Genomic DNA, 25,231 nt, shown 5'->3' with positions numbered 1-25,231 from the left:
TACTGGGGAACCCCTTAAAACCTTGAATGGGAGAGCTTGGACCCCAAGTCCTGTCTAGCACGCCTGCAACCACTTCTTCTTAATAAAGGATTCCTGTTGGAAGAATGATTCCAAGAGTTCTGTCTTCTTAAGATGCAAAGTGGGGTGGGTCCTTACATTAGACAGGACTTGCAAAATTAATCCACCTGGAAGGGAGACCCTTGCCGGGGGATTTTGCAAAAATTTACCATGTCAGACAATGGAGCAAGAGAGGGGGAAAACTCCCTGGAAAGAGAGCCGCTGACCCAGTTGGAACCTTGCCAGATGTTGGAATCCGAGAGGTCAGATTCCTCAGGGGAAGAAGTGGTGGAGACACGGGACCACAAGCCTCGCTGGTCAATGGGCGTTGGAAAGAAAAGTGAGTGGGGAAAGGAATCAAGAAAGGTGACCCTGAGACAGGGGACCAAGCAACCAGAATGGAAGCAGGAGATGGAGAAATCCCTGCACGCAAGTGAAGAGGGAGGAAGCTGGGCACCGTACTCAGACTGGATCCTAGAGAAAGCTATTGACCTGATGAAGAGAACTCTCAGCTCCCTAGGAGAGGAGAATACTGAGCCATACGGCCGCCCCAGCTCCTGGAGCCGCAAAGGGAGAGACACCGAGGGGGACGTGGAACCTGCAAACCCAGGGACATCTACTGATCCAGTAGCCCCCACCCCCTACCGGACCACAGATGGCAATCTGGACGGAAGACACTACCACCAACAACGGAGGCACCGATCCATTCCAAGACGTCCACCGTTGGAGGTGAAATTCAAAGGGGAGCCAACACGCTTGGGGTTTTTCCTAACCCAAGTCCTCAGCTACATGGAGGAATATGGGCAGGAGATTCCCAGCGACAAAGCCCACATCCGGATCGTGCAATCTGCCCTGGATGGACCGGCTGCAGATTGGGTGGTGAACTTGCATGACTCCAATGCCCCAGAACTCAGTAACTTCAACCGTTTCATGTCCTCTTTGAGAAGATCATTTGAAGACCCCCTGGCTGATCGCAAAGCCCGTGAAAGGATAAAAACGATGAGGCAAGGCAAACGCCCGGTGGCTGAATATACACAAGAATTCCGGGCCATTGCCAGCAAACTGAATTGGCCAGAAGACATCCTCCTTAGCCATTTCAAAGACGGACTAAACTATGATCTATATGACGCTTGCCTGCCCCGAGGGGACCCACATCGACTTGAGGAATGGTACGTCTTGGCAGAGGAAGCAGAGATCGACATATTGAAGAGGCACCACCGAGGAAAACAATGGAGCCGCCCCCCGCCTGAGCTGACACACGAACCGGTGAAATCATCGGCTACAGCCAAGAAGCAGATGGGGTGTTTCAAGTGTGGAAGAGAAGGGCATCGAGCTGTAGAATGCCGCTCAAAGGCCCCCCAGCACAACCCAGACAGATCCCCAATCAACAAATCTGGAAAGTCTTCAGCTAAGCCAAAAGAAACGGCCATGAGAATGATGGAAATTGCAGAACCCCCCCACCTCTCCACCAAGGGGAAAGAACTCCAGCCTACACCACAGGGCCGGTGGATGCCTCAGATGACAGCTCGGAGGGCGAACCCCTGGTAAGTGGATGCATCACACCCATCTTCAAAACAGTGACTATATTAATCCCCCCCATGCCCGAAGCTGTGAAGGTGAAAGCCTTAATAGACTCTGGCTGCACCCGCTGCCTCATTAGCCCAACACTAGTGGGGAATCTGGGCATCCCATCCAGGAGACTGGAACAACCAATCTCATTTGGCCAGTTAGATGGATCCATAGCAGGAGGGGTGCCAGCTACCCTAGCCACTCTACCAATACACCTCTCCCTGGGCGAACATGAAGAGGACATAATGTTTGTGGTGACCCCAGGTATGGAATGCCCAATGATTCTAGGGATGGAATGGTTGAAAAAATGGAACCCCTGGGTAAATTGGAGGACGACAGAAATCAAATTCCCGAAGGGGGACCCTATGGACTTAAAACCCCAAGGGAGGCTACCAGAATCAAGAATAGAAAAAGCATCCATAGGAGAGGAAAAAGGATTAACAGAAATACCAGAGGAATATAGAGACCTTGCTGAAGTCTTCAGTGAGGAAAGGGCGAATGAGCTCCCCCCCCCACCGACCCACAGACTGTACCATTGAATTCAAGCCTGGGGCAAAACTCCCGAAGCCCAGATTATACTCCATGAGCCCAAAGGAGAAGGAGGAAATGGAAAGATTTATTAAAAAAAACCTAGAGAGAGGTTTCATTGAGCCAGCCAAGCCTAAAGTGGCTGCCCCGGTCCTTTTTAGAGAGAAGAAGGATGGCTCTTTACGTTTATGCGTGGATTATAGGGCCCTGAATACAATCAGTGAAAGCAACCTATACCATCTGCCCCTCATGAAAGACATGCTGTCACACCTATCGAAAGGGAAAAAATTTTCTAAACTAGACCTAAGGGAAGCTTACTATCGCATAAGAATTAAGGAAGGGGACGAATGGAAGACGGCATTTAACTGCCCCATGGGGTGCTATCAATTCAAAGTCTTGCCATTTGGATTACAAGGGGGCCCTGCAGTCTTTATGCAATTAATCAATGACGTTCTAAGGGAGCACCTGTTTAAGGGGGTCCTTGTTTACTTGGACGACATTCTTATCTTTACTGAAACAAAAGAGGAACACGTCAACCTTGTCAGAGCAGTTTTAAAGAAGCTGCGAGCCGCTCACCTATATGCCAAACTCTCAAAATGCGAATTCCACCAGGAAAGGATAGACTACCTAGGTTATCGCATATCCCCCCAGGGCATTGAAATGGACCCAGAGAAAGTCAAAGCAGTATTAGATTGGGCACCACCCCGCACAAGAAAGCAACTACAAAGTTTCCTGGGCTTTGCAAACTTTTACCGCCAATTCATCCCCTCATTTGCCCAGATAGCCTTGCCCCTCACTAACTTGCTAAAAACGAAGGGAGCATCCTCAGTAAAACCTAGCCAGCCACTAACATGGACAATGGAGTGCCAAGCAGCGTTTGAGAGACTAAAGAGACTTTTTTCTGCTGAACCAGTACTAAGGCACCCAGACATGGACAAGCCCTTCGTAATACAGGCAGATGCGAGTGATGTGGCAGTGGGGGCTGTTCTATTACAAGAAAACAATGAAGGAGTATTGCAACCCTGTGCATATACATCCAAGAAACTCACAGAACAGCGCTGGCCCGTATGGGAGAAGGAGGCTTATGGGATACATTGGGCATTACTCACGTGGCGACAATTCCTGGAAGGCAACAAAATCCCCTTCCAGGTGTGGACTGATCACAAAAATTTGGAAGCCCTGAAAACGTCCAGGAAACTCAATCCCAAACAACCCCGCTGGTCCTAGCATTTTCACCAGTTCCAATTTAAGCTCAAGCATTTACCAGGAAGAAAGAACTTCCTGGCAGATGCACTATCTCGCATGCCCCAATATAACAGCGCACGAACCACAGACTCTAGACCAATAATGGCAGAGTCACAACTGGCAGCACCAGTAACCACAAGAACCCAAGCCAAATTAAAACCACAACTGGACAGCCAAACTGGAATTGAATTCAGAAAAAGTTTGGAAACAGATGAATGGTTCCAGAAAAACAAAAATGTGTGCACAATGAAAGACGGGTTGCCTTGGATAGGGGAAAAATTATATATACCAACAACTCAAAGAGTCACTTTCATGCAGCTTTGCCATGACACAAAATCAGCAGGGCATTTTGGATTTGTAAAAACTTTACATTTAATTAAACGACAATTTTGGTGGCCATCCATGAAAAAGGACATAGAAAGTTATATAGCCAGTTGTCCAAAATGTGCCATGGCAAAGAGGTTGCAAGGGAAATTGCCAGGACTATTGCAAACAGTGGCAAGTCCCTCAGCCCCCTGGAGAGAAATAGCCATGGATTTTATAGTGGAATTGCCAGAAAGCAATGAGAATACTGTGGTCTGGACGGTCACGGACTTATTTTCCAAACAGGTGCACTTTATCCCTTGCCAAAAGATTCCCATTGCAAAAGCCTTAGCAAAACTTTTCATCCAGCACATTTACAGATTGCATGGGGCACCCCAACGCATCATCTCTGACAGGGGGGTGCAATTTACGTCTTCATTTTGGAAGGAATTTTTGTCCCTCTTAGGAATCACTCAGGGACTGACATCTAGCCACCACCCACAAGGAAATGGAGCGGCTGAAAAAATGAACTCCGTACTTAAGCAATATTTAAGATGTTTTCTTAGTTTCCAGCAAACCGAGTGGGCAGACTTACTCCCTTTTGCAGAAGTTGCCTACAATAATGCAGTCCACTCCAGCACAGGTTACACTCCTTTTCAAATAGCCAACCGTCAAAGTTTCAACCCCATGCCAGAGTTAACCCCAAACGAACCAACGATCCCTTCACTGAAAGAATGGATGGAAAAATTACAAAACACCTGGCCAATAGTTAGAAGAGCACTAGATGAAACTAGGTAGGCATACAAAGCACAAGCCGATAAAAAAAGGGTTGAGCCTACACCATTCATTATAGGAGAAATGGTGTACTTATCTACAAAATACCTAAAGTCCCTACAGCCCTGTAAAAAACTTGGACCAAAATATATAGGACCTTTTCCAATAGAAGAATCATAAATCCAGTAACAGTAGAATTAGAATTACCCAAAAATCTCAGGCAAATACACCCAATTTTTCATTGCAGCTTGCTGAAAAGAGAGCATCAGTCACCTCTACGGCCAAAAATCCCCACCACCACCACCTCCACTCATGGTGGAGGGTGAACAATACTTCAAAATAAAGGAAATCCTTGATTCTAGGAGATATCATGGAGCAACTCAGTACCTAGTTGCCTGGAAATACCTCCCTCCCTCACAAAACGAGTGGGTCCATAAACGTCATGTCAGAGCTCCGAAGCTATTGAAGAAGTTTCACACAGAGTATCCTAACAAGCCTGACTAAATTTTATACTTGTTTTGTTTTCTTTCAGGTGGATCTCTCTTATTTTTAAGAGGGGCCGGATGTCAGAATCCAATTATATTTCATCTTTAATTATCAAATATAGAAACTCCCAATTCTGCCTTCTCTGGATTCTGCCATAAGAGGGAGAGAAGGGGGAGAACAAAGGGGCTTTCTGGCCCTCACTTCCTTCAGTATACTTCTAAGGAGATGGATGTGTATTTGTTGCAACCTCAAAGAGTTAGCACCAAAGAACCTTACCATAACAAAGAAGGTTAATTGCCTTTCATGTAGTTTATCTGAAGTCTCCATCCAGACGGAAGAAAGAAAAAATGGGGTGGAATTGTGATACCTGAAACTATCACTGGAAGGGGGGTGTGTTTGGGTGGGACTACTGGGGAACCCCTTAAAACCTTGAATGGGAGAGCTTGGACCCCAAGTCCTGTCTAGCACGCCTGCAACCACTTCTTCTTAATAAAGGATTCCTGTTGGAAGAATGATTCCAAGAGTTCTGTCTTCTTAAGATGCAAAGTGTGGTGGGTCCTTACACAGACAACACTAAGCTAGCAAGAATAGCCAATACTCCAGAATATAGGCTCAAAATTCAGAATAATATTGACAGACTTGAATACTGGGCCCTATCCCTCTATTAATGCAGCCTAGGATTTCATTGGCTAATACTGCTTTATAATGCCTTGGTAAGACCATATTTGGAATATTGCATCAAGTACAATATAAAAAAGATGTTGAGACTCTTAAAAGATGGCAGAGAAGAGCAATAATGATAATTGGGGGACTGTAGGATGAAACATATGAAGAACGGTTGCAAGAACTTAATAAATATATCTAACTTAATAAAAAGAAAGGGTGATACGATAGCAGTGTTTCCATACCTAAGGAGCTGCCACAAAAAAGAGTGGTCAAACTATTCTCCAAAACGCCTGAAGGCAGGACAAAATGCAATGGATAGAAACTAATCAAGGAGAGAGTCAACCAACACTGGAGGTTTTTAAGAAGAGATTGGACAACCATTTGTCTGAAATGGTATAGGCTTTCCTGCTTCAGCAGGGAGTTGGACTAGAAGACCTCCAAAGTTCCTTCAATCTTTATTATTCTTTTAGAACCATTTGCTATTATTTTGGCTTTTTGTTCTTCATAAATATATTCATGCAGTAAAAAAATACTTTGTGAAAAACAGTGAGTTGCATTATTTCTTTTTCAAGTGTATAGTAGGTCCATTTGAAAATTGCAAAGGCTTTTTCCGCATCAAGAAAGATCAGTCATTTTATTGTTGTTTCGATATATCTTATTGATTATATTCAATATATGTCAAATGTTTTCTCTTATATCTCTTCAAAATGAATGCAGTTTGATCAGAATATATCATTCAGATATAAAAAAACACCAATGATTCCCTGTGCAAGCATTGCCATGAGAAACTGATTTACAGTCAGTAAAGAAATAAGCCTCTATGACTCTAGGCATGTTGCATCTTTTCCTTCTTTATACAGCAAATCAAAAGGAATAAAAGCTTCGTTCCATGACAAAGCAAATTCTTTGAAGGCTAGAATCTCATTCCGTAGTCAGAGTAAAAGTTTAACCAGAATTTCTAAGAAAGTCTTATAGTGTATTGCAGAATTTTTAAGTTTTACTTCCAATAAATCTAGTTACTTCCCTGTTGCTTTAATATTTAATTTTTTGTTCTAAATACAAAATTCAATTAAAATGTATGCCTTTAATCTTACTGTTTGGAATGATTTAGCTATTGTCTCTCTCTCTGATCTACTACATTGGATGTCAAAGAACTGGCCAGGTTTCACATATGTTAAAAATAGGAAAAATAAAGGAATGTCTGTGAATCTTATTGTCAGTGCTGCTAACATTGGATGTTTTTGCTTTGACAACAGATGGAGATGCAGCCTTTTTCAGTCTTATACTGTATTCTTAGAATTAGATAATACTGGTGGAGGGAGAGGAAGGTGATGGGAGTTAGTTAGACATACAATTTTGTAATAAGAGCTGATAAAGCATGGCAGGATAACGAACTGGGCAGAAAGCCAGCAATTCAAACTAATTGGAGAATGTGATTTATGACTGTTAGTTGTAGGAGGGAATTGTGCTTTGATCTATATGCTGAAGGGAGGGGAAGTCAGATTTTGGCTTCGCCTATGTACATGGCAAAGCTATGCTTCTCGATTAAAGATTCTTTAAGGTAAACAATGCCTCAAAGTTCTTTGAAGAGTTTCATCTTTCGGAAACATGACACTCATCCTTAATAGTCTTATTAATACCTCTACAGATTTATCTTACATTTACAAAAGATTATCTTCAAACATGATACCTAACCTGACACCCATTTTGGTACATTGGTTCAGGTTCGTTCTAGTCCTGTCTTAGGGACAAAACCAGCAGGAACTTATTCATACAGTTGACAGGAATCCATATTGATTTGAAGGCACTCCCCCCAAGATAAAACAACCTTCCCCCCCACATACACATATAGATCCAGTCAGGTTTCCTCATCACAGGATAGTTTATAAATGCATCCATTTGAAACAAATCTTTTGCAACCTTTATCCTCAATATACAAAAATATATAGCCGACCCCACTCACTTTCCTACCAGAATCTATGCAGACAGATCGTGTGAATATGGTTTAAGAAAAAGAGAATCAGAAACTGTTTATGGCATTTGTGTGTAGGCATTTATACCCAAATATACCACTGGATACTGGCCAAATCAGTAATATCCAGGAAAAATGCTGAATCTGCACTAACTATCTTGGTGGCAATAATCTTTTTTTTTTTTTTAGGTATGCCCTTATAAATTAAGTTAAACTTTTCCCTTCAGCTTTGCATTTAAAATATGTTGTCTGTGTACCATTCCCTTCTAACAGCATGCTGGAAGTGATTGCAGAGAGAAGTCAATGCCAAAATGGCATTCCTGAAAAGCAGTAAGGATTTAGACAGTATTTGCAGAAACCTAAGGACTTGAAGAGCTACATAAGAAATATTTTCTTAATGGATTTCTGAGGGGGGAAAAAGGAAAGGGAAAACAGAGAAAGAAAAAAATATATAATGTAACTTGTCAAAGGTCATTAGTAATTGACTGAAGTCCTGAACATATGTGCTACATTTTACTGCACTTTGTTGTATAAAGTTAAGCATTTAGTGCAGTTTTCTGCCCTGAGAGACAGTATGGGGAGAAAAATAAAAATTATAATAGAATATATTTTTCTTTTCTCTCTCTCTCTCTCTCTCTCTCTCTCTCTCTCTCTCTCTCTCTCTCTGTGTGTGTGTGTGTGTGTGTGCGTGTGTGTGTGTGTGTGTGTGTTTATTCACCAGCTATTCATGTACATTGTGTGTAATCAGCAAGAGGCTACAATAATAAGGCAGAAAAATGTCACTGGAGCATTCTAAGTGTTGTCAGAACTGACAAATAAAGGCCATTTAACATGCTGCCTAGGCAGTCTTTTAAATGTTTATTGTTTTGCTGGGGCAATGTAAAATATATTCTATAAAGAGCTGAATTTACTATCAATTGTTAAATCCAAGACAGCCTTTCCCATTTTACGTGCATTAAGTAAATTCTTCTAACTAGAAAATATCTACTTCCAATATTTCTAGTCCAAATGGAAATTATATTGCTTAATTTATGGTTTATGTCTAGGGCAGGTCAGGTCTTGTTACATAATGTGCTTGAATGATGGGCCAGTTATTTTTCATTTTTATTTCTCATAGAAACAGTTGCTAACAATTGCTTCCTCCTGCTTACTGTTCTCAAAAAATTCAGCACTACACACAGTCTTTGCTCCCTAGAGTGACTCATTCTGGCACCTCTGCTGCATACAATCTTCTGCTGTTCAAATAATTTAAACACAGGATTTTTTAAAAGAGGATTGTAAACTTAAGAGTTCAAAAAGAAGCACAGAGCGAACCTCCTGCAAGCCTCAATCACTTCTGCTGTACTTGTATTGAGAGAAAGAGGAAGTATAAAAGCTCCTGTTCTCAGTCTGTAAATAAATTTCACTTTATCTGTCAAAACCAAGATGAGTATTTATAACTCTGGCAGTTAATTGAAAAAATTGAAGCATTACTTCAAATTGTTTGTGCTACCTTTGAAATTGTTAGAAAAATCTTTATCAGGGTCCAGTCCAAGCCAGGAATAAAGAAAATGGAGACTGCTTTAGAAAGAAGGTTGTAGTTTATTGATGAGCAGAGTCAGACAGAAATGTGGCTCTAGGAAAGCTGACCACAGGTAGCTGGAAGTGGTGGGTTTTTATACTTTCTTGGGCTTTTGTGTCTGAGGTTGTTTCCTGTTCCTGTGGCATGAATTTTGTCCTGAGATTTTGAGCATGTCCTTTTGGTATTCTGTTGATGGTGGGTTAATCCTATTATGTCATGTTTTTAGAGTTTGGGTGGGGGATGTAGATATTAGAGGTCTTTGTTTTTCTAATCTCATCAGCTCCAAGCTTCCTGGCTCTAGTTTTCCTGAACGAATCACCAAATCTACATTTCCACAAAGCTGTTTTCTGCCTGGGGCTATTAAGAAAACTGGGCCTGTTTTTCTGCCTTTAAGATCCTTTGGGGAAATATAATATTCTGCCTTTTTAATATTCCCCAAAATATTTCTTTCTCTGCGTGGGGTGACTTTCCATACTTTCATCTGAAGAAACATCCCTGCTTTAATTGAAAAGTAAACAAAAAACCAAAAAAGTCCTCTCTTGTTCAAAAGTTATAACATTATTCCAAGAATTCATGTGCATTTTGTTAAATTACAGTAAATTTAACAGTCCTTGAACAATAAGAATGTATGTTATATGGACCTAATACCATTCCCAACATCACCCATGTCTTTCTTAACTGCTGTGATGCATCAGAATTAACTCTTGAAATTTTTTTACTCTGAAGAAAAGCTTCCTGGTTTTACTGACTATGTGTTACCAAATGTAAATATACATGGGATTGCAAGTTTAATTAAAAATAGCTTGAGAGATTCTGCCAACGAGCTAATTTTCAATATATCAGATGTGCAACAAAGAAAATTTGACTCTTGTACATCTGGAAGATTCATGCTACATTAAAACTTAACACAGACAAAATTAACAGTATCGTATTTTCTGATGCATCTTCTGCCATCCATGATAGTGACAAATGAAAGGGATAAAAATGTGCATAAATTGGAGATGGGTTGTTTATTTATTTATTTATTTATGAGACTTATATACCGCTTTAAGTGCAAGCACTCTCTGAGCGGTGTACACCAGTAAGCAATGTATATATATATTTACATTGCCCCCAACAATCTGGGTCCTCATTTTACCTACCTCGGAAGGATGGAAGGCTGAGTCAACCTTGAGCCGGTGAGATTTGAACCGCTGACCTGCTGAACACAGTCAGCTAAAGTGGCCTGCAGTACTGCACTCTAACTGCTGCGCCACCTCGGCTCTTTTGTTGTTTTTTTTGACTGTGCAAATGATCATGGAAGTATAACATTTAAAAAAAATACTAATTTTTGCCATTTTGCAGATGAATTCAAGTTCTTTATGAAAAGGCTGCCCATGAACTATTTCCTCAACACATCTGCCATTATGCACTTGTGGACAATGGATTCAAACTTCCAGCATCGCTATGAGCAACTGGAATCCAGCATGAAACAACTATTCCTTAAGGCACAGAAAATTGTTCACAAGCTCTTTAGCCTCAGTAAGAGGTGTCATAAACAGCCATTTATCAGCTTGCCAAGGCAAAGGTAAGAAAACAAAGCAGTGGGGGGGGGTTAATATAATCAACCTATCTTACTGGGGTATATTGTGGGTTTTGATATATATATTGGGATAACATTTCCAAAATAAATAAATCTAATAATGGCATCACATAAAAGGACAAAATTTGGAGGAAGTTTAAAAGGATTATGAATTACTGTGCAGGGATATTATTGTAACCCTGATCCAAGTCTTCGGTCAAGTATCAAAGGTATGGTTATTTGGTTATTATTCCTACACATGATGTGTTACAATGATGAATATACATTGTATACATACACATACACACACGTGAACACACAGACTCACAAATACACCTATATACATTCAGTTCAAAGAAAGCATATAAATAGGCAAAGAAAAGGAATAAAAGACTAAAATGCATATGAGTAAACAAGAGGTTTACAGACGTCATAAAGGTTACATTTTCCAAGATACCATTAATTGATTGTGAATAACTGAATATTACATGGTTTGAAAAGCATGAACATTGTTATTAAACGGTAAACAAAGCATGAATATCAGGAACCGTGGTCAGCAGACTAAGTATTTGCCACAGAATAAAATTATGAACTACAGTAAATTTTATCCACGTCAGTAAATTTCTGATCTAATGTAGAAATATTTTAAAATTAAAATGTAGATCTTATTCGTAGAGAAATGCCAACTTTAAGTGTGCTATTAAGCTATAATCTAGAAATGGTTTCAAATTTGAATTAAATTTTGTGTAATTAAGTTATTTTGAATGCCATAATGTAATGCCAAGTCAATTAGCGATTCTTTTATAAGATTCCCTATAATAAACAGTATACAGCATCCCTACACCAGTTTTAACATATACAAAGCCAATTTATTATGTTTTAAGGGAATATATGGGTTAGCAAATTTTAATAAAAACATTACAGATTGAAATGGGAACTGAACTGTTAGGATTTGTTTCATTTTGGTACAAATCATTTTCCAAAACTGTTGAACTTTGCTACATTGCTCTTTACATTTCAGACATTTTTTTAAAGAATGAATTATCTATTTTAGCAATCAGGCCTAGAATAATATACCTCCTATCCCCTAACCCCTGTGTGTGTGTGTGTGTGTGTGTGTGTGTGTGTGTGTGTGTGTGTATCTTTGTATATGTGTCTATTCCCTCTTGTTTCTGCAACTATTTTATGTCTATCCTACTGATTTGAAGACACTGAAACAAGTCAGGTGAATTGAATCATTGTGAACTAAGAGCCTTAAAAGAAGTAACTAGGCCATAAAATAATCCACCATGCAATCCATATTAAGCAGTCGGCATAATAATAAAACATAAAGTTTGGAGCTGCCAAATCTCCATGTTCTTTCAAATCTGTCAAAACTGAATTTAATCCTTGGGTTTTGTTGGATCACATGTAGTTCATTACTTGTCGATGCCAATCATTTAAAAACGTATTTTGAATATGTATTGGAATCATTTAGAAAAGGAAGTAAAGTCTTGGTAAAATAATTTTTACAGCTGCAGTTCTTTCCAACCACAACAAATTATTTCTAAATAAATCCTTATTATTTTTTGACAGGTGGATTTCTAACTATTTCACTTTTTTCTGTTCTTTTTGTTAAGCCCTGTTATGAATGTCGGTATTGCTTTGCTTTCTCTGTTAAATTCCATCTCAACTTGTTTACATGAAGCAAGCCTATATTGCTGTATATACAGTATTCCATATGTTCCATTAATACTATCCAGTACTAGTTGGGTAAATGAGTACAGGAATAGCATAATTTTTAATTTGTATCTTTGATTTCTAATTTAACCCCTGAGATATTATTTCCTTGACATGTTTTCAGCATGAATGGCTCTAGTGCCAATAGAAATAAGAGGATATGGTCCAATCTTTATCTTGCCTATTTCAGTATGATGCACAGGTGTTATAGAGATCTGTTTACTATTCACTTGGCATTTTGTTAGCTATAAATATTCTATATTCATGTGGAGAAAAAAGGGGCGACAACTCATATTTTTCAAAACTTCAGGAATAAAAGTTCATTCTCACTATCAGAGCTTTTTCTGCATCAAGAAAGATCACAATCACATTATTATTATTATTATTATTATTATTGTTGTTGTTGACATCCAGATGTGTCTAAAGTTGTCTCTCATGTAATTCTTTTAAACAAATCACATCTGATCAGGATATATCATTTCATTTAAAAAGCCATTTATTCCCTTTTCGGGTATTGCCATGAAAAACATAATAATTACATTTGTGAAGACTGAATAAAACAAAGCTGTATAAATGAAGCATGACCCATAGGACTGCTATTTTAAGGCACCCCATCGGTTTGGGGAAAACTATCTCCTACTTGGTTTTTCCCAATAGATTTCATTCAACAGATTAAGGGGTTCTGTTCCTGCCCCTCTTCTTTATCATGGAATTATTCTGGAATTATTTCCAGTCCATTTCATGACAATTGCCATAGAACATGTCTGTATTTCTGTATTTCTTCTGAGTGATGAAAGAACAAGATTGTGTGTCTCTGTGTTTCTACTATTCTCTAAAGTTGTGATTGTGCGTGTGTGTGTGTGTGTGTGTGTGTGTATGTGAAAGAGAGAGAGAGAAAGAAGCAAAATGACAAAATGGTCACTCTATCCCAAATTATGGGGGGTGAGGGTGATAATAGGTCTTTAATAGTTTCCTAAATGACATAAATGAGCTGCCTTCCTAAATGAATTGCCAGCAGTCAAAAAATTAGCCTGCAGTACTACTTTCTAACCACTGCACGATCACGGCTCTAAACAGCCATTTCTGAGTCCCACTATATTCTATACTCACAGACAAATAGATGGACACATTGTTGATACATACTGCCCTTTAAATATTCTTTTTGACTAGAATTAATACTAAAAAAATAAACAGGAAGGCGACCATCACTGTCACACTGCTTTTCTGATTCCAAAGCACAAAGTACTGTATACAGGATACCAGTTTGTTTCTTTCCATCTGCCAAATCCAAGGTAAGTGATTTGAGTGGAACAAATGATGATATATATTTCCCAGGCATCATTTCTAGGTCTACCATATTTGCTAATGGTTAGGCAGCCAATCTAATGAAGACTGATAGCAACCAGAAGCAAACTCCTGCTAATTGCAATTCCACTATGTTCTCCCATTTAATTACAACAACTATTTAATTAGTTAAAGAAATCATATTTCTTCCTTTAATCCCATGCTAGATCAAATCTAGAATCAGTATGTGACCTTAAGAAATAGCCAGTCAGCTTAAAGAAAGGAAAAATGCAAACATCCATTCAGTTTATGACCAGTATATGCTTATATCTCTAGTGTTAGGGGGGAAGGGGAGAATCAATACTGCTAGAAAAAAGAGGAATAAACTGCAGCACGAAGATCTCTTGAAATAAATGTCTTTCCTCCTCAACCTGCAAAAACTAGTATGTGCAATTAGTATGAACCAATAATTGGATTAATTGCCATTATGGCAAAGCTACATCCAAATTAAACTGCCCAGGAACGGGAGAGCTTGCACTTATGAATGGAGGTGAGATAATCCTATGGTCTTAAAAGTGGAATCAGAGCTTTTCAAAATGGTTAAATGAATTCAAACGAATGATAAATTAAGATGACTATTATTAAAGCGAAAAAAAGGCATACTTCTATGGAAAGTTTCCATATTACAGTAATTCAACATTTGATCTGAATTTAAGAATAAGTTAAAGAATTTAACAAGATGTTTAGTATCTAATCAGAAATGGCACTGCTTTCATGACATCAGACTGTGTATCTCTCTGGATTCAAAATACAAGACAGCATTTGGGAACTAGGTGCAATACACTTTAGGTTCTCCTTTATGTAACTTCAGGCTACAATATATCCCAGATGGATTTTCTAATGATGCTGGATCCCCAAAGAAAAGAACAATGATAGCTTTTAAGTTCTGGTGGGTGACTTTAAATATGTGTTATAATAAAGTGAAAGGTCTATTTCAAAAATGTTTTATACTTGATAGAAGTCCCTAAATCAATGGTGCTACATTTCCCTTAAATTATCCTCAGTGCTGATTTCCCAGATTCAGCTAGCCACTTTCCAAGAAAGAAGAAGAGAGAAAAAGAAAAGAAGTCAATATGCTAGATTGCTCTCTTTATAATCATGGTTCATCTATTATGATTGCAGCCAGTGTCCACTGAATCTGTTCACAGCAATAGAAAAAGAATATTCCTTGAAACTATGTTAAGCTAAAATATCATTCAGCTTACCAACAGTGAACAGACCTTTATTTTACATTTACTTTCTTTGAGCCTTACTGGATGGATAATGAACTTTATTTTGGAGTTTCCAAAAATATATAGCTTTATTACTTATACTAGAAGTAGAAAATCCATATTCTATAGCTACCATTGTTCCCACAGATCCCTCTTCAATTGCTGTTTAAAGAGCATAAAATTATTTGGGAATATTAAAATATTTTGAGCTTCATTCTTATTTTTTTGGCTTTGGGGGGTTTATTATATGCAGTAGTAGTAGTAGTAGTAGTAGTTGGAAGGGACCTTGGAAGTCTTCTAGTCCAACCCCCTGCTCAGGCAGGAAAGCCTATATTATTTCAGACAAATGGCTGTCCAGTCTCTTCTTAAAAACTTCCAGTGTTGGAGCATTCACAACTTATGGAGACAGGTTGTTCCACTGATTAATTGTTCTAACTCTCAGGAAATTTCTCCTTAGTTCTAGGTTGCTTCTCTCCTTGATTAATTTCCATCCCTTCCTTCTTGTCTTGCCCTCAGGCTCTTTGGAGAATAGCTTGACTCCCTCTTCTTTGTGGCATCCCCTGAGATATTTTAACACTGTTATGATATTACCCCTAGTCCCTTTGATGGGAGTGGGCTATCTGATGACTTTGATTCTTGGTTCATTGCATACTATTTGCAGATGGTGATGAAGGGGAGAGGGAAAGGAACAAAACATGTTCCTGTGTCTCTCAGGTATCTTTCCTATACTCCAGAATTTAACTTTCATTCTTACTGCAATTAGCTCTGCCTTCACTAATCTTCTGTTCAAATAGATTAGACTGTTGTTGTTCTAATTATGCAGCTACATGCAGGATGGAGACAATGTCATGTGTCTGATTAACGAAACACTTCAAAGAACTTTCAGGCATTTTTTTAACCTAAAAAGCCTTTATTAGTATTACAGAGATGTCAGCACGGCATGGTGGAATGCTAAGATCTGAATTTCCCTTCCTTTGCACATAACATTCCAGGCATTTCCCCTCCCCTTTTTGGGGGTCATGACTCACATCTTCCAATTAACTTGGAGGGCAAAGATTCACTTCCGTTTCTTTTCCCTCCATCTTCTTCTGTTCTGCATTAACTCTAAAAATACCAGACAGTTCTGCATATTGTCAAAGCAAGAATATACAGTATTTGCAGCGTTGACATCCAGCCCCCCTTACAAGAAGGACAGATCCTGTAAAGTGAACAAAAGCATATGTTAAGGGTTGTTTTTCGGTTTGTTGGGGTGTTTCACATGAAACCTTTTGAGGAGCCTGTTTTACAACATGGCTGTGTTTGAGAGCATTAAGATGGAGGGCTTCTGACAATATAGTTCCCCCCCTTTGTAAGCCAAGCCATCCCTGCACTTAGGGAGGTGTGATTATCTTTGAACCATTGGTCGGTGAGGAGCTCTTGTTTTATTTTCTTTACTTCAGGGTCATCAGGATTGTGGACCCTGCGAGGTGTAAGTTGAGTGGCAGTTTGTGGATTGGGGATAATTGCCTCATTAACCTCCCGTTCGCTTTTGTATTGGGGTAACTGGGATAGCGCATCAGCTAGGAAGTTCTTTCCCCCTGGTGTGTACTTTAGAGTGAAGTTGAAGCAGTTAAAGTACTGTGCCCACCATACTTGCTTTGGGGACAATTTGCGGAGAGTTTTTAGTGCTTCTAGATTTTTGTGATCTGTCCATACCTCAAATGGCACTTTGCTCCCTTCTAGATAGTGTCACCAGTTTAATAGCACCCATCTAATCACGAAGGCCTCTTTCTCTCAGATTGCCCATCTCCGCTCGCTCACAGTAAATTTCTTAGAGGTGTAGGCGCAGGATTGCAGGATCCCACTTTTGTTCTTTTGCAGTAATACAGCTCCAACTGCCACATCGCTGGCGTCAGCTTGAATCACAAAGGGTTCCCCTGGGCAGGGGTGCTTTAGGACCGGTTCAGCAGCAAATAGTTTCTTTAAATTCTCAAAAGCTGTTTGACAGTCCATTGTCCATGCTAGTGGTTGGCACGGTCATGGCTTCCCTCCTCCTTTGCCTGTTTTGAGTAGTTCTGTAAGGGGTAGAGCAATCTCATCAAAAGAGGGGATGAATTGACGATAAAAGTTGGCAAAACCCAGAAAACTCTGGAGCTGTTTGCAAGTCTTTGGGGGCTGCCATTTGATTATAGCTTTCACCTTGGCTGGATCCATTTCAATACCCTCATTGGAAATTCTGTAGCCAAGATAGTCTAATCAGGTTTGGTGAAATTCACATTTCGACAATTTGGCATAAAGCTTGGCATTCAATAGTTTCTTTAACACTTCTCTCACCAGCTTTATGTGAACAGTCATATTCGTGCTATATATCAGGATATCAGAAAGATACACCAAAACCCCTTTGTACAAGTGATCATGTAGGACCTCATTAATCAACTGAATAAATACGGCTGGGGGCCCCTGTAGTCCAAATGGCATGACTTTGAACTAATAGCTCCCCATAGGACAGTTGAAGGCAGTTTTCCATTCATCTCCCTCTTTTATTCTCACCCAGTAATATGCCTCTCTTAGGTCTAATTTAGTGAAGACACTCCCCTTAGCCAGATGGGTTAATAAATCCTTTAGGAGGGGGAGGGGGTATTTATTTTCCACACTCACAGCATTGAGACCCTTACAGTCTACGCAGAGATAAGAGACCCATCTTTTTTCTCTTTGAACAATACAGGGGCTCCCACGGTAGATTTGGCCCATTCGATAAACCCCCTCGCTAGTTTTTTGTTCACATATCGCTGCATCTCCTGCATTTCGAGGGGGGACATGGCATACATTCTCGGTTGTGGAAGTTTGGCTCCTGGCACCAGTTTGATGGAGCAGTCATTGGGTCTGTGCGGGGGTAGGGCATCACATTCTTTTTCACTAAATGCCTCTGCCAGGTCCCAATATTCTTTGGGGATGACTGGTTTGCCTGGAGGCAGTGAGGCAGCCATGTGTGCTCACTCTTTGGGTGGTCTAAGATACCCAGCAACATCTGTTGAATCAATGGGGGGATTAGGCCCTAAAGGTACTCTCACAGTTTTCATTCCTTTCTCCCACCAGATAAATGGCTTCCATTTGTCTAACCAGGCTAGCCCTAGGATCACCACCTCAGTCATTTTTGGAACCACCAGGAAGCGAATAAACTTCCAGTGTGCACCTATTTCTAGGCGTAAGGGCTCAGTTAATTGTGTGACAAAAGTCCCTCCCATCAGGGAGCCATCGGCTTGCTCAAACCTCACCGGTTTGGAAAGCTGTTTTGCCCGTATGCCCATTTTTATGGCAAACGGCAGACTAATAATGCAGCGGTGCATCCAGAATCAATTAGCATGTTTAAGTCCATTTGTGCCCCAGACTTAGGGATCATAAGTTTGGCGGCCAGTGAAAAAGATGGGATTTGTCGACTCACCATCAGGCCATTCTCTCCTTCATCATCGCTGTCAAAGGAGGGTAGGGCGGGGTGGGTCCACCCGGAGTCCCAGCATCCTCCTGTGTGGGGGGTGTAATCTGGGTGAAAGGTTCCTGCATGAGCCGGTTGGATTTTTCTCTCGTTAGCCACTGAGCAGGTTTCTTTCTCATTGCTGGGTCTGGTCTGGTCTGCAGTCGGGGGTAGGGGACTGGACAGGTGGCCGCTCAATGTCCTTCTTGTCCACACTGGAAACACTTAAAGGAAGGGCGTGTAGGTGGCCTGGGTATCTCAGCCATTGCAGTAGTTGAAGGCTTTCCTGGGGGTGATTGCTGTCCGGGTAGCTCTGGTTGCTGCTCGGGTTCGTGTGGGAGAGGCTTTTTATAGCGAGAGAGCTTAACATCTAGCTTCACTACTGTCTGGTACCACTCCTGTAGCTGATCAGGTACTTCTTGATAGATGCAGGCCTGATCGTCTAATCCCTCAACAAAGTATTAAATCAGGCATTGTTCAGGCCACCCCTCTATTCAGCCTGCTATCTTGTGGAACTCTCGCACATACTCCAAGGCAGGCCTGCCGGCTTGTTTTATTTTGTGGATTTGTTCTGCTGCTTTGAGGCCTATGGATGGGTCCTCAAATCTTTCTCTCAGTCCTAGGAGGAAAAGGTGGGGATCTCCCAGTACAGGGGTTTGCTCACTATATAGATTTGGAGACCCGCATTTGGTGGCAGTAGCTTGATGAATGCAGGCTGGGCTGAAAGCAAAATTTTGGGAAATCAGGGAAGCCAGAACAGGGACTTTTCTTACATGAATCCAGAATCCTCCCTGAATCTCTAGTCTCAGTGTGTTGCTCCAAAATTTGTCCTGAAAATGGTGGTAGCACATCAGTTGTGCCAAAGATGTAGAAAGAATGTAAACTTGTATAACATATCCTTGGGAAGAGTTGGGGTGTCACTGATCCACATCACTGCCCTTACATTTTTTATCTTTGTGCTTAAATAACTACTCTATATTTAGTGGAAGAAGCCAATGACAGATTAAGCTCAAATCTGCAAAGAGATTGTAATCCAACATGGAAGAAATTGGTTTTTGTTATTACAACAAAGGATTTCAGAAGTAGGTTAGGGTGGTACCTGGGGAAAGGGAAATTATTCCTCAAGACTTGATCATCAAATTAGCTCTTGAAAGGAAGACAAAGAAAATTCGGAATTCTTCAAAATTTCCTTCTTATTTAAAACCACAATATCTAGACTGATATCATATCTTATATTACAGAAAAGTGTAATATGCAAATGAGTGGACCCTTCAAACTTAATGATTCTTACTAGCAATATCTGGACTGTGGGAGTATTCCCTGGCTGATTTGCATAATACAAAATAGATTTGCAGTTTATTTCTGTAATATGCAATGGGTATATGGAAGTGCATGTATTTTTTCCCCAAAAGAGTTAACCCAGATTGTTTGAGGTTTTACAGGTAGCCCTCAATTTATGACGACAGTTAGGATCAGAATTTCTGTTGCTAAACAAGGCCGCTGTTAAGTGTGTCTTGCCCAATTTTACAACCTTTTTTGCCATGGGTATTAAGCAAATTACTGCAATCGTTAAGTGAATCATGCAGTTGTTAAGCAAACCCAGCTTCCCCCATGATTTGGCTGGGAGGTTGCAAATGGTGATCACATGAGACACTGCAACCATTGTAAATACATACTGGTTTCAAAATGCCTGGATTTTGATTGTGTGACCATTGGGTTGCTGCAATACTCATAAGTGATGGATCCAGTCATAAATCACTTATGTCAATGTTGTTGTAACTTTGAATCATTGCTAACATGGTTGCAAGTTGGGGACTAGCTGTAATAGCCTCCTTTTGTCTTCATATTGTAGGCAGAATTTTATTATATTTTGAATTTCAGACTAAAATGGGGAAAAAATGATTAGTACTAACTTCACTGATTAAAAGGTCCTACAGCATTTCATAGCAGTCACGTATGGCATAAAGTTCAGTTTTCATTTTTCAAATGGTTTAGCAAGGATTGTGCTGCCCTGCCACTCACACACACACACAAACACATGTAACTGTGGTCTAGTGAGTTTATTAATATTCCCCAGCAAGTTCCTTCTCCAAAAACCTTGAACTGTCCTAATCAAGTTCAGCCACAAGCAACCCAAGGTTAATCCACAGAGAAATGGCTCGATAGTCCACAATGCATTGGAAAGTTGCTCAAACAAAATAACTTCATCAACAAACTTAAATCCACCAGGTGAAACACAAGAGAGATCACAAGGCAAGAAAAGTTCAAAGTCTCTAAGGCACAATTCAGTTCCAAACACGTTGTCAATCCAGAGTGAAGCAGGAATCCTGACCAAACACACAGCTAAAAAACAAACATGTTGTTCCCAGCAACACCTCCATCTGTTTGCTGTGATAAATAGCCAGCTCCATCCAGACAGGTGGGCCCCTCTCCGCTCGAGTAGTTTGGCTGACCTTCTCTGCTCCTGCCTTTTCTCTTATGTCCTTGGATCAGGTGCAGAAGGCAGTTCCTCTTCCTCTTTAATGGACATCTGCCACTGTAAGCTTTCCCCAGCTAGAATCTCAGCCAACTCCCCTCCAGTCAGCCATTCAGAACCATCTATCAACTCGGTTCCTGACATGCCAGGAATTAGCTCATCTTCCACTGAGCTGACATCTGAGGAGGTATCTGGGGAATTGTTCAAGGGAGACATCACAAAGATGTGGATTTTTAATATGCAAAAACAAGGACACATTTGAGAATACTTACTGTGACATGACAGTACTCTCTCTCTGTGTGTGTGTGTGTATCTATATATATATCTATATCTATCTGTCTATCTATCTATCTATCTATCTATCTATCTATGTTTTCTGAGGTTTTCGCGGGTGTTTGTATGTAGGTCTTTGGTTATTCGGGTTTTCTCTCATCATCTTCAGGCTGGTGTTTTCGGCTTCGTGCTCCTAGAAGCACGAAGCTGAAAACACCAGCCTGAAGATGACGAATGGGACTTCGTCGAAACGTCGCCAAGACACTTCCAATTTTACGCAAGAGAAAACCCGAATAACCAAAGACCTACACACACACACACACACACACACACACACACACATACATACATACATACATACACTATCACTCAACAGTGATTATCATCATTGCAATACAATATGTCATTTTAGACCCATTCTGTGAAGGTAAAATGGTGACCATGACAGCAGTCATTATTGTTTATAAGCTTTATAAACTACATTTTTAGTGTTGCAGCTGAAAATTTTACTCTTGTCTCAGAAAATCCATGAGGCTGGACTCTAATGTGAACAATGCTGCAAATTTGGATGGAGTTTTAGGTCACTATAATTATTTCACATAATTACCAACAAATATCATAATATAGAAAAGTACAAAATCCATTTTCCTTTAATGGACAGCAAAGTAACAATAAATATGTGTGCATGCAGAAGTAAATATCATATTTAATCTATAATTATCCCAAATACTTTGTGATTAATTCTGTTAAATAAGAATTATATTTGCTAAGCTCATTAAATGTAGCTACTAAATTATTAATAATTTGAGCACCGGGATGTGTGTTTTCAAAAAAGGCACTATTTTATATATCCACAGATATATATTTATATATTATTTCCCCTGGAAAGAATTGCAAATGTTCCTTTTATAAGAACATAAATTTGTGAAGTCATTTTATTTATTTAATCTTATTTATCATACTCTGTCCAAGAATGGATATAAACATGAAGGGTTTTTTTTAATCTGTTTACCAACCCAGGAATAATAATAATAAAAAGTAGAAAGAAGGAATTTTAGGAATCTATAGTTTAAACGTTTTAAAAAATATCTAATGAAACAAGTCACAATGAGCAACACTATCATGGTTTGTTTTATCTTAGAATAGTTCTGTAAAATAGAACATTATGGACAATGAAGTAGAAGAAAAGAACAAAAAGGTGACTTAGTTATGTCTGTCAATGTGAAAGTCAAACAAAATATTTTCTTCTTATTCTTTGTATGAAGATGATGAGATAATTGTGCTATCCAGACTAATATGCATCTTGTGCCACGAGAAGGACATAGCCAGTTTCATCTAGTGCTTAAGGCATCAGGCTAGAAAGCTGTGTGTTCTAGTCCTATCTTAGCCGTGGAAACCAACTGGGTGACCTTGTGCCAGTCACTCTCTCTTAACCCAATTCACCTCACATAGCTGCTAGGAAAAATAGGAAGAAATGTTAGATATGTTCACCGTTTTGAGTTATGTATGAAAATAATAAAGGCTGGGCATACATACATACATACATACTACAGAAACTCCAAAGTAAATCATATATATTAGAAGATGAACCAAAAAGGTACAGTTTCAATAAGTTAGCATTATAACAACCTTCCCATCTTCCAACTCTTTTAACACAAAGTCATGCCAGGCCACATGTGAAGTTCCAATTAAATAGATTGAAGGCTCACATCTGTGCCCAGGAATATTTTCAACTAATGGTTAGCACCTGCTAGAAATTAGATAAGGGTCAACTGAATTCATGGTGGGTTGGACTTAGTACGTTTGTGGCTATGTAGGTGTTTTACACTGATCCATCTTCTGACCTCACCCCTAAGGCTCTGCTCCTCCTTCTCCTATACACAACCCTTCCATGAGTGGCTCATGCTGTTTTGACTATTAATCATCTGTTCATATATGGACATAGGTGAATGCTTAAGAATCTATAGAGTTTGCAGAGAATTGCCAGTCAATCAGAATTTATTATTTAGGGTCATTACCGAAGCACAGGTTGAATTAGTGTATCAGCCATTAACCTTGTGAATCATGCTATGAAAATTCAACTATAAATATGTGACATTGGTGGTGAAATTTCCTGCTGATTTTTAGTGGGGATCAAATAAAATTAAATTGCAAAATGAAATGTGTTTGAATATTAGTAGCTCGGGATGGTAGTTGAGTTTGTTGATTTGATCTCTGAGCTTGGCAATTTGGCTGCAAACATATCATCTCCATTCAGGGGGACATCTTCAGTGCACTTTGAATTGTGCCCTGAATTTGCATATATTCAGCATATCTAAATTTGCAAAAACAAAAGAAACAAAACCAAGAGTTTCCTGGTTTGTTTGTTTTTTTTTTAAATAGAAAAATTGGTCCTACCCAACTTGTTTCCAGCTACCAGGAATTAGAAAAAGAAATGTGTGTCTTCAGTGTAGAAGGATTGCTTGCTTTTATCTTAGGGTTTCAAGCTTTGTTGTTATTTTTAAGTTCAGTGCTGTCCAAAGACCACATAGTAGTGAAAATAAATATACATTTTAAGCCAGCTACAATTTATTTTAAGCAGAAGAATTTATTAAGAATAGATAAATGTACAGCTCATGTCATTATAACTGGGTCATTCCTCTCTAAGAAACGAATGCTATCCTAAGCTAATAAAATGCAATCCTACCTACTGATACCATTTGCACATCTAAATGTACTAGAGAATTAAAAGGCAACCTCAGCATTTATGATATTTAAATATGTAGCATTTTTAAATGGTTTACCATGCCTATTAAACCTATTCTGTGAATATTCTAATGATTAGCAGGATGAGTTTGGTCCACTGCTGAATTCAGTGTGCCATCCCTGGAAAATAATCTGCATAAGCTCATCACTATGCAGTTGAAATAGCTTGCAATAAGGGACGTCAATTGTGCCAAGTTTAGGCAGCACAATTTGTGGATGAGCAAAATAAAAAGCCAATAAAATTTATTTTGAAAAGAGACAATGTAAACCTTAAAATGGAATACTGGGGCAAATTGTATTTTCCTCGGCACATTTGCTAAATGGCACCATCTTGGCAAATAACTGCAAATCCAATTATTCAAAACAAGTGAATATAATTCCAAAGAAGTGAATAAAAAGGAGTAATGTTTGATAAATAAAGTTTGTAGACAAGCCGTGTTCAATTCAGCAAATGCCAATATTTGGATGTATAAAAACACTCAAAGCAAAACACTTTGGAGATTCATTGCTCTCTGCTCAAGGAAATGCTTTTAGAAATATCTTTTATTTTAGGTAATAATAGATTAGTTATTTTTATCCTCCCTCGATGAAGCAAAAAGTATGAGAACAATTTCCTTGTTTTCCCCATATGACTATTCCCTGAATATTATAGTTTGCAACCTTATACTGTAGATAGACATGCAGAACTTAAAGCCTTGCTTACAAGTAACCCTCCTATGGAACCACTGGGACTTAGTTTTGAATATAAATTCAATATTTTAAGAGTAACTGTTCAGAGCAAGATCTTCAAAGCAGGTAGTAGACTCATCATCATAGTATGCACTCTGTCTGTGTGTCTATATATTCAGATACGGCTTTCTTTGTGTTAGGAGGGTCAGTGTTATTTAAAATTAAGCATGTAAGGAAGAATGCTGATAAGTGTGTCATCCATGATATAAAATTGAAAAAATTGGAAACAGCTGCAAAATACTGCAAAACATGAACTAAAGGCATACTGTATTTGTGATGTTATGGATTATCTGGATCCCTTTCAGGTCAGGATTCAGACTGGACTACAGTACCAAGACAACATTAGTCACACCTGTAGATTGCCTATGGAACGATGGGGGTGGAATGTCCATCCTAGCTTTTCTGGATCCCTCGGTGGCTTTTGACACCATTGACCATGGTATCTTGCTGGACAGATTCCTGGGATTGGGAATGGGAAGCATTATTTTACAATAAACTCCTTTCTCCATGGCTAGTTCCAATCAATGCTTAATTGGGAAGGAGAAGGCCATCCTAGGCCTC

At 39.4% G+C, this 25,231-nt stretch overlaps 1 protein-coding gene across 1 annotated transcript in view; it reads left to right on the top strand.

Annotated features, from left to right (window-relative positions):
- Nucleotides 1–25,231, top strand: part of BRINP3 (BMP/retinoic acid inducible neural specific 3) — a 177,355-nt gene that overhangs the window by 101,476 nt on the left and 50,648 nt on the right. Inside the window, exon 7 of the mRNA XM_039336065.1 lies at nucleotides 10,506–10,728. Coding sequence (XP_039191999.1) covers nucleotides 10,506–10,728 — 223 coding nt within the window. The remainder of the gene's footprint in view (nucleotides 1–10,505; nucleotides 10,729–25,231) is intronic.

This window comes from Crotalus tigris, unplaced genomic scaffold (assembly GCF_016545835.1).
Source record: "Crotalus tigris isolate CLP2741 ecotype Arizona unplaced genomic scaffold, ASM1654583v1 scf7180000017666.27876245, whole genome shotgun sequence".
Lineage (NCBI taxonomy): Eukaryota > Metazoa > Chordata > Lepidosauria > Squamata > Viperidae > Crotalus > Crotalus tigris.
The sequence above is the reverse complement of the archived record's forward strand: the minus strand, read 5'-3'. Positions and strand labels throughout refer to the sequence as shown.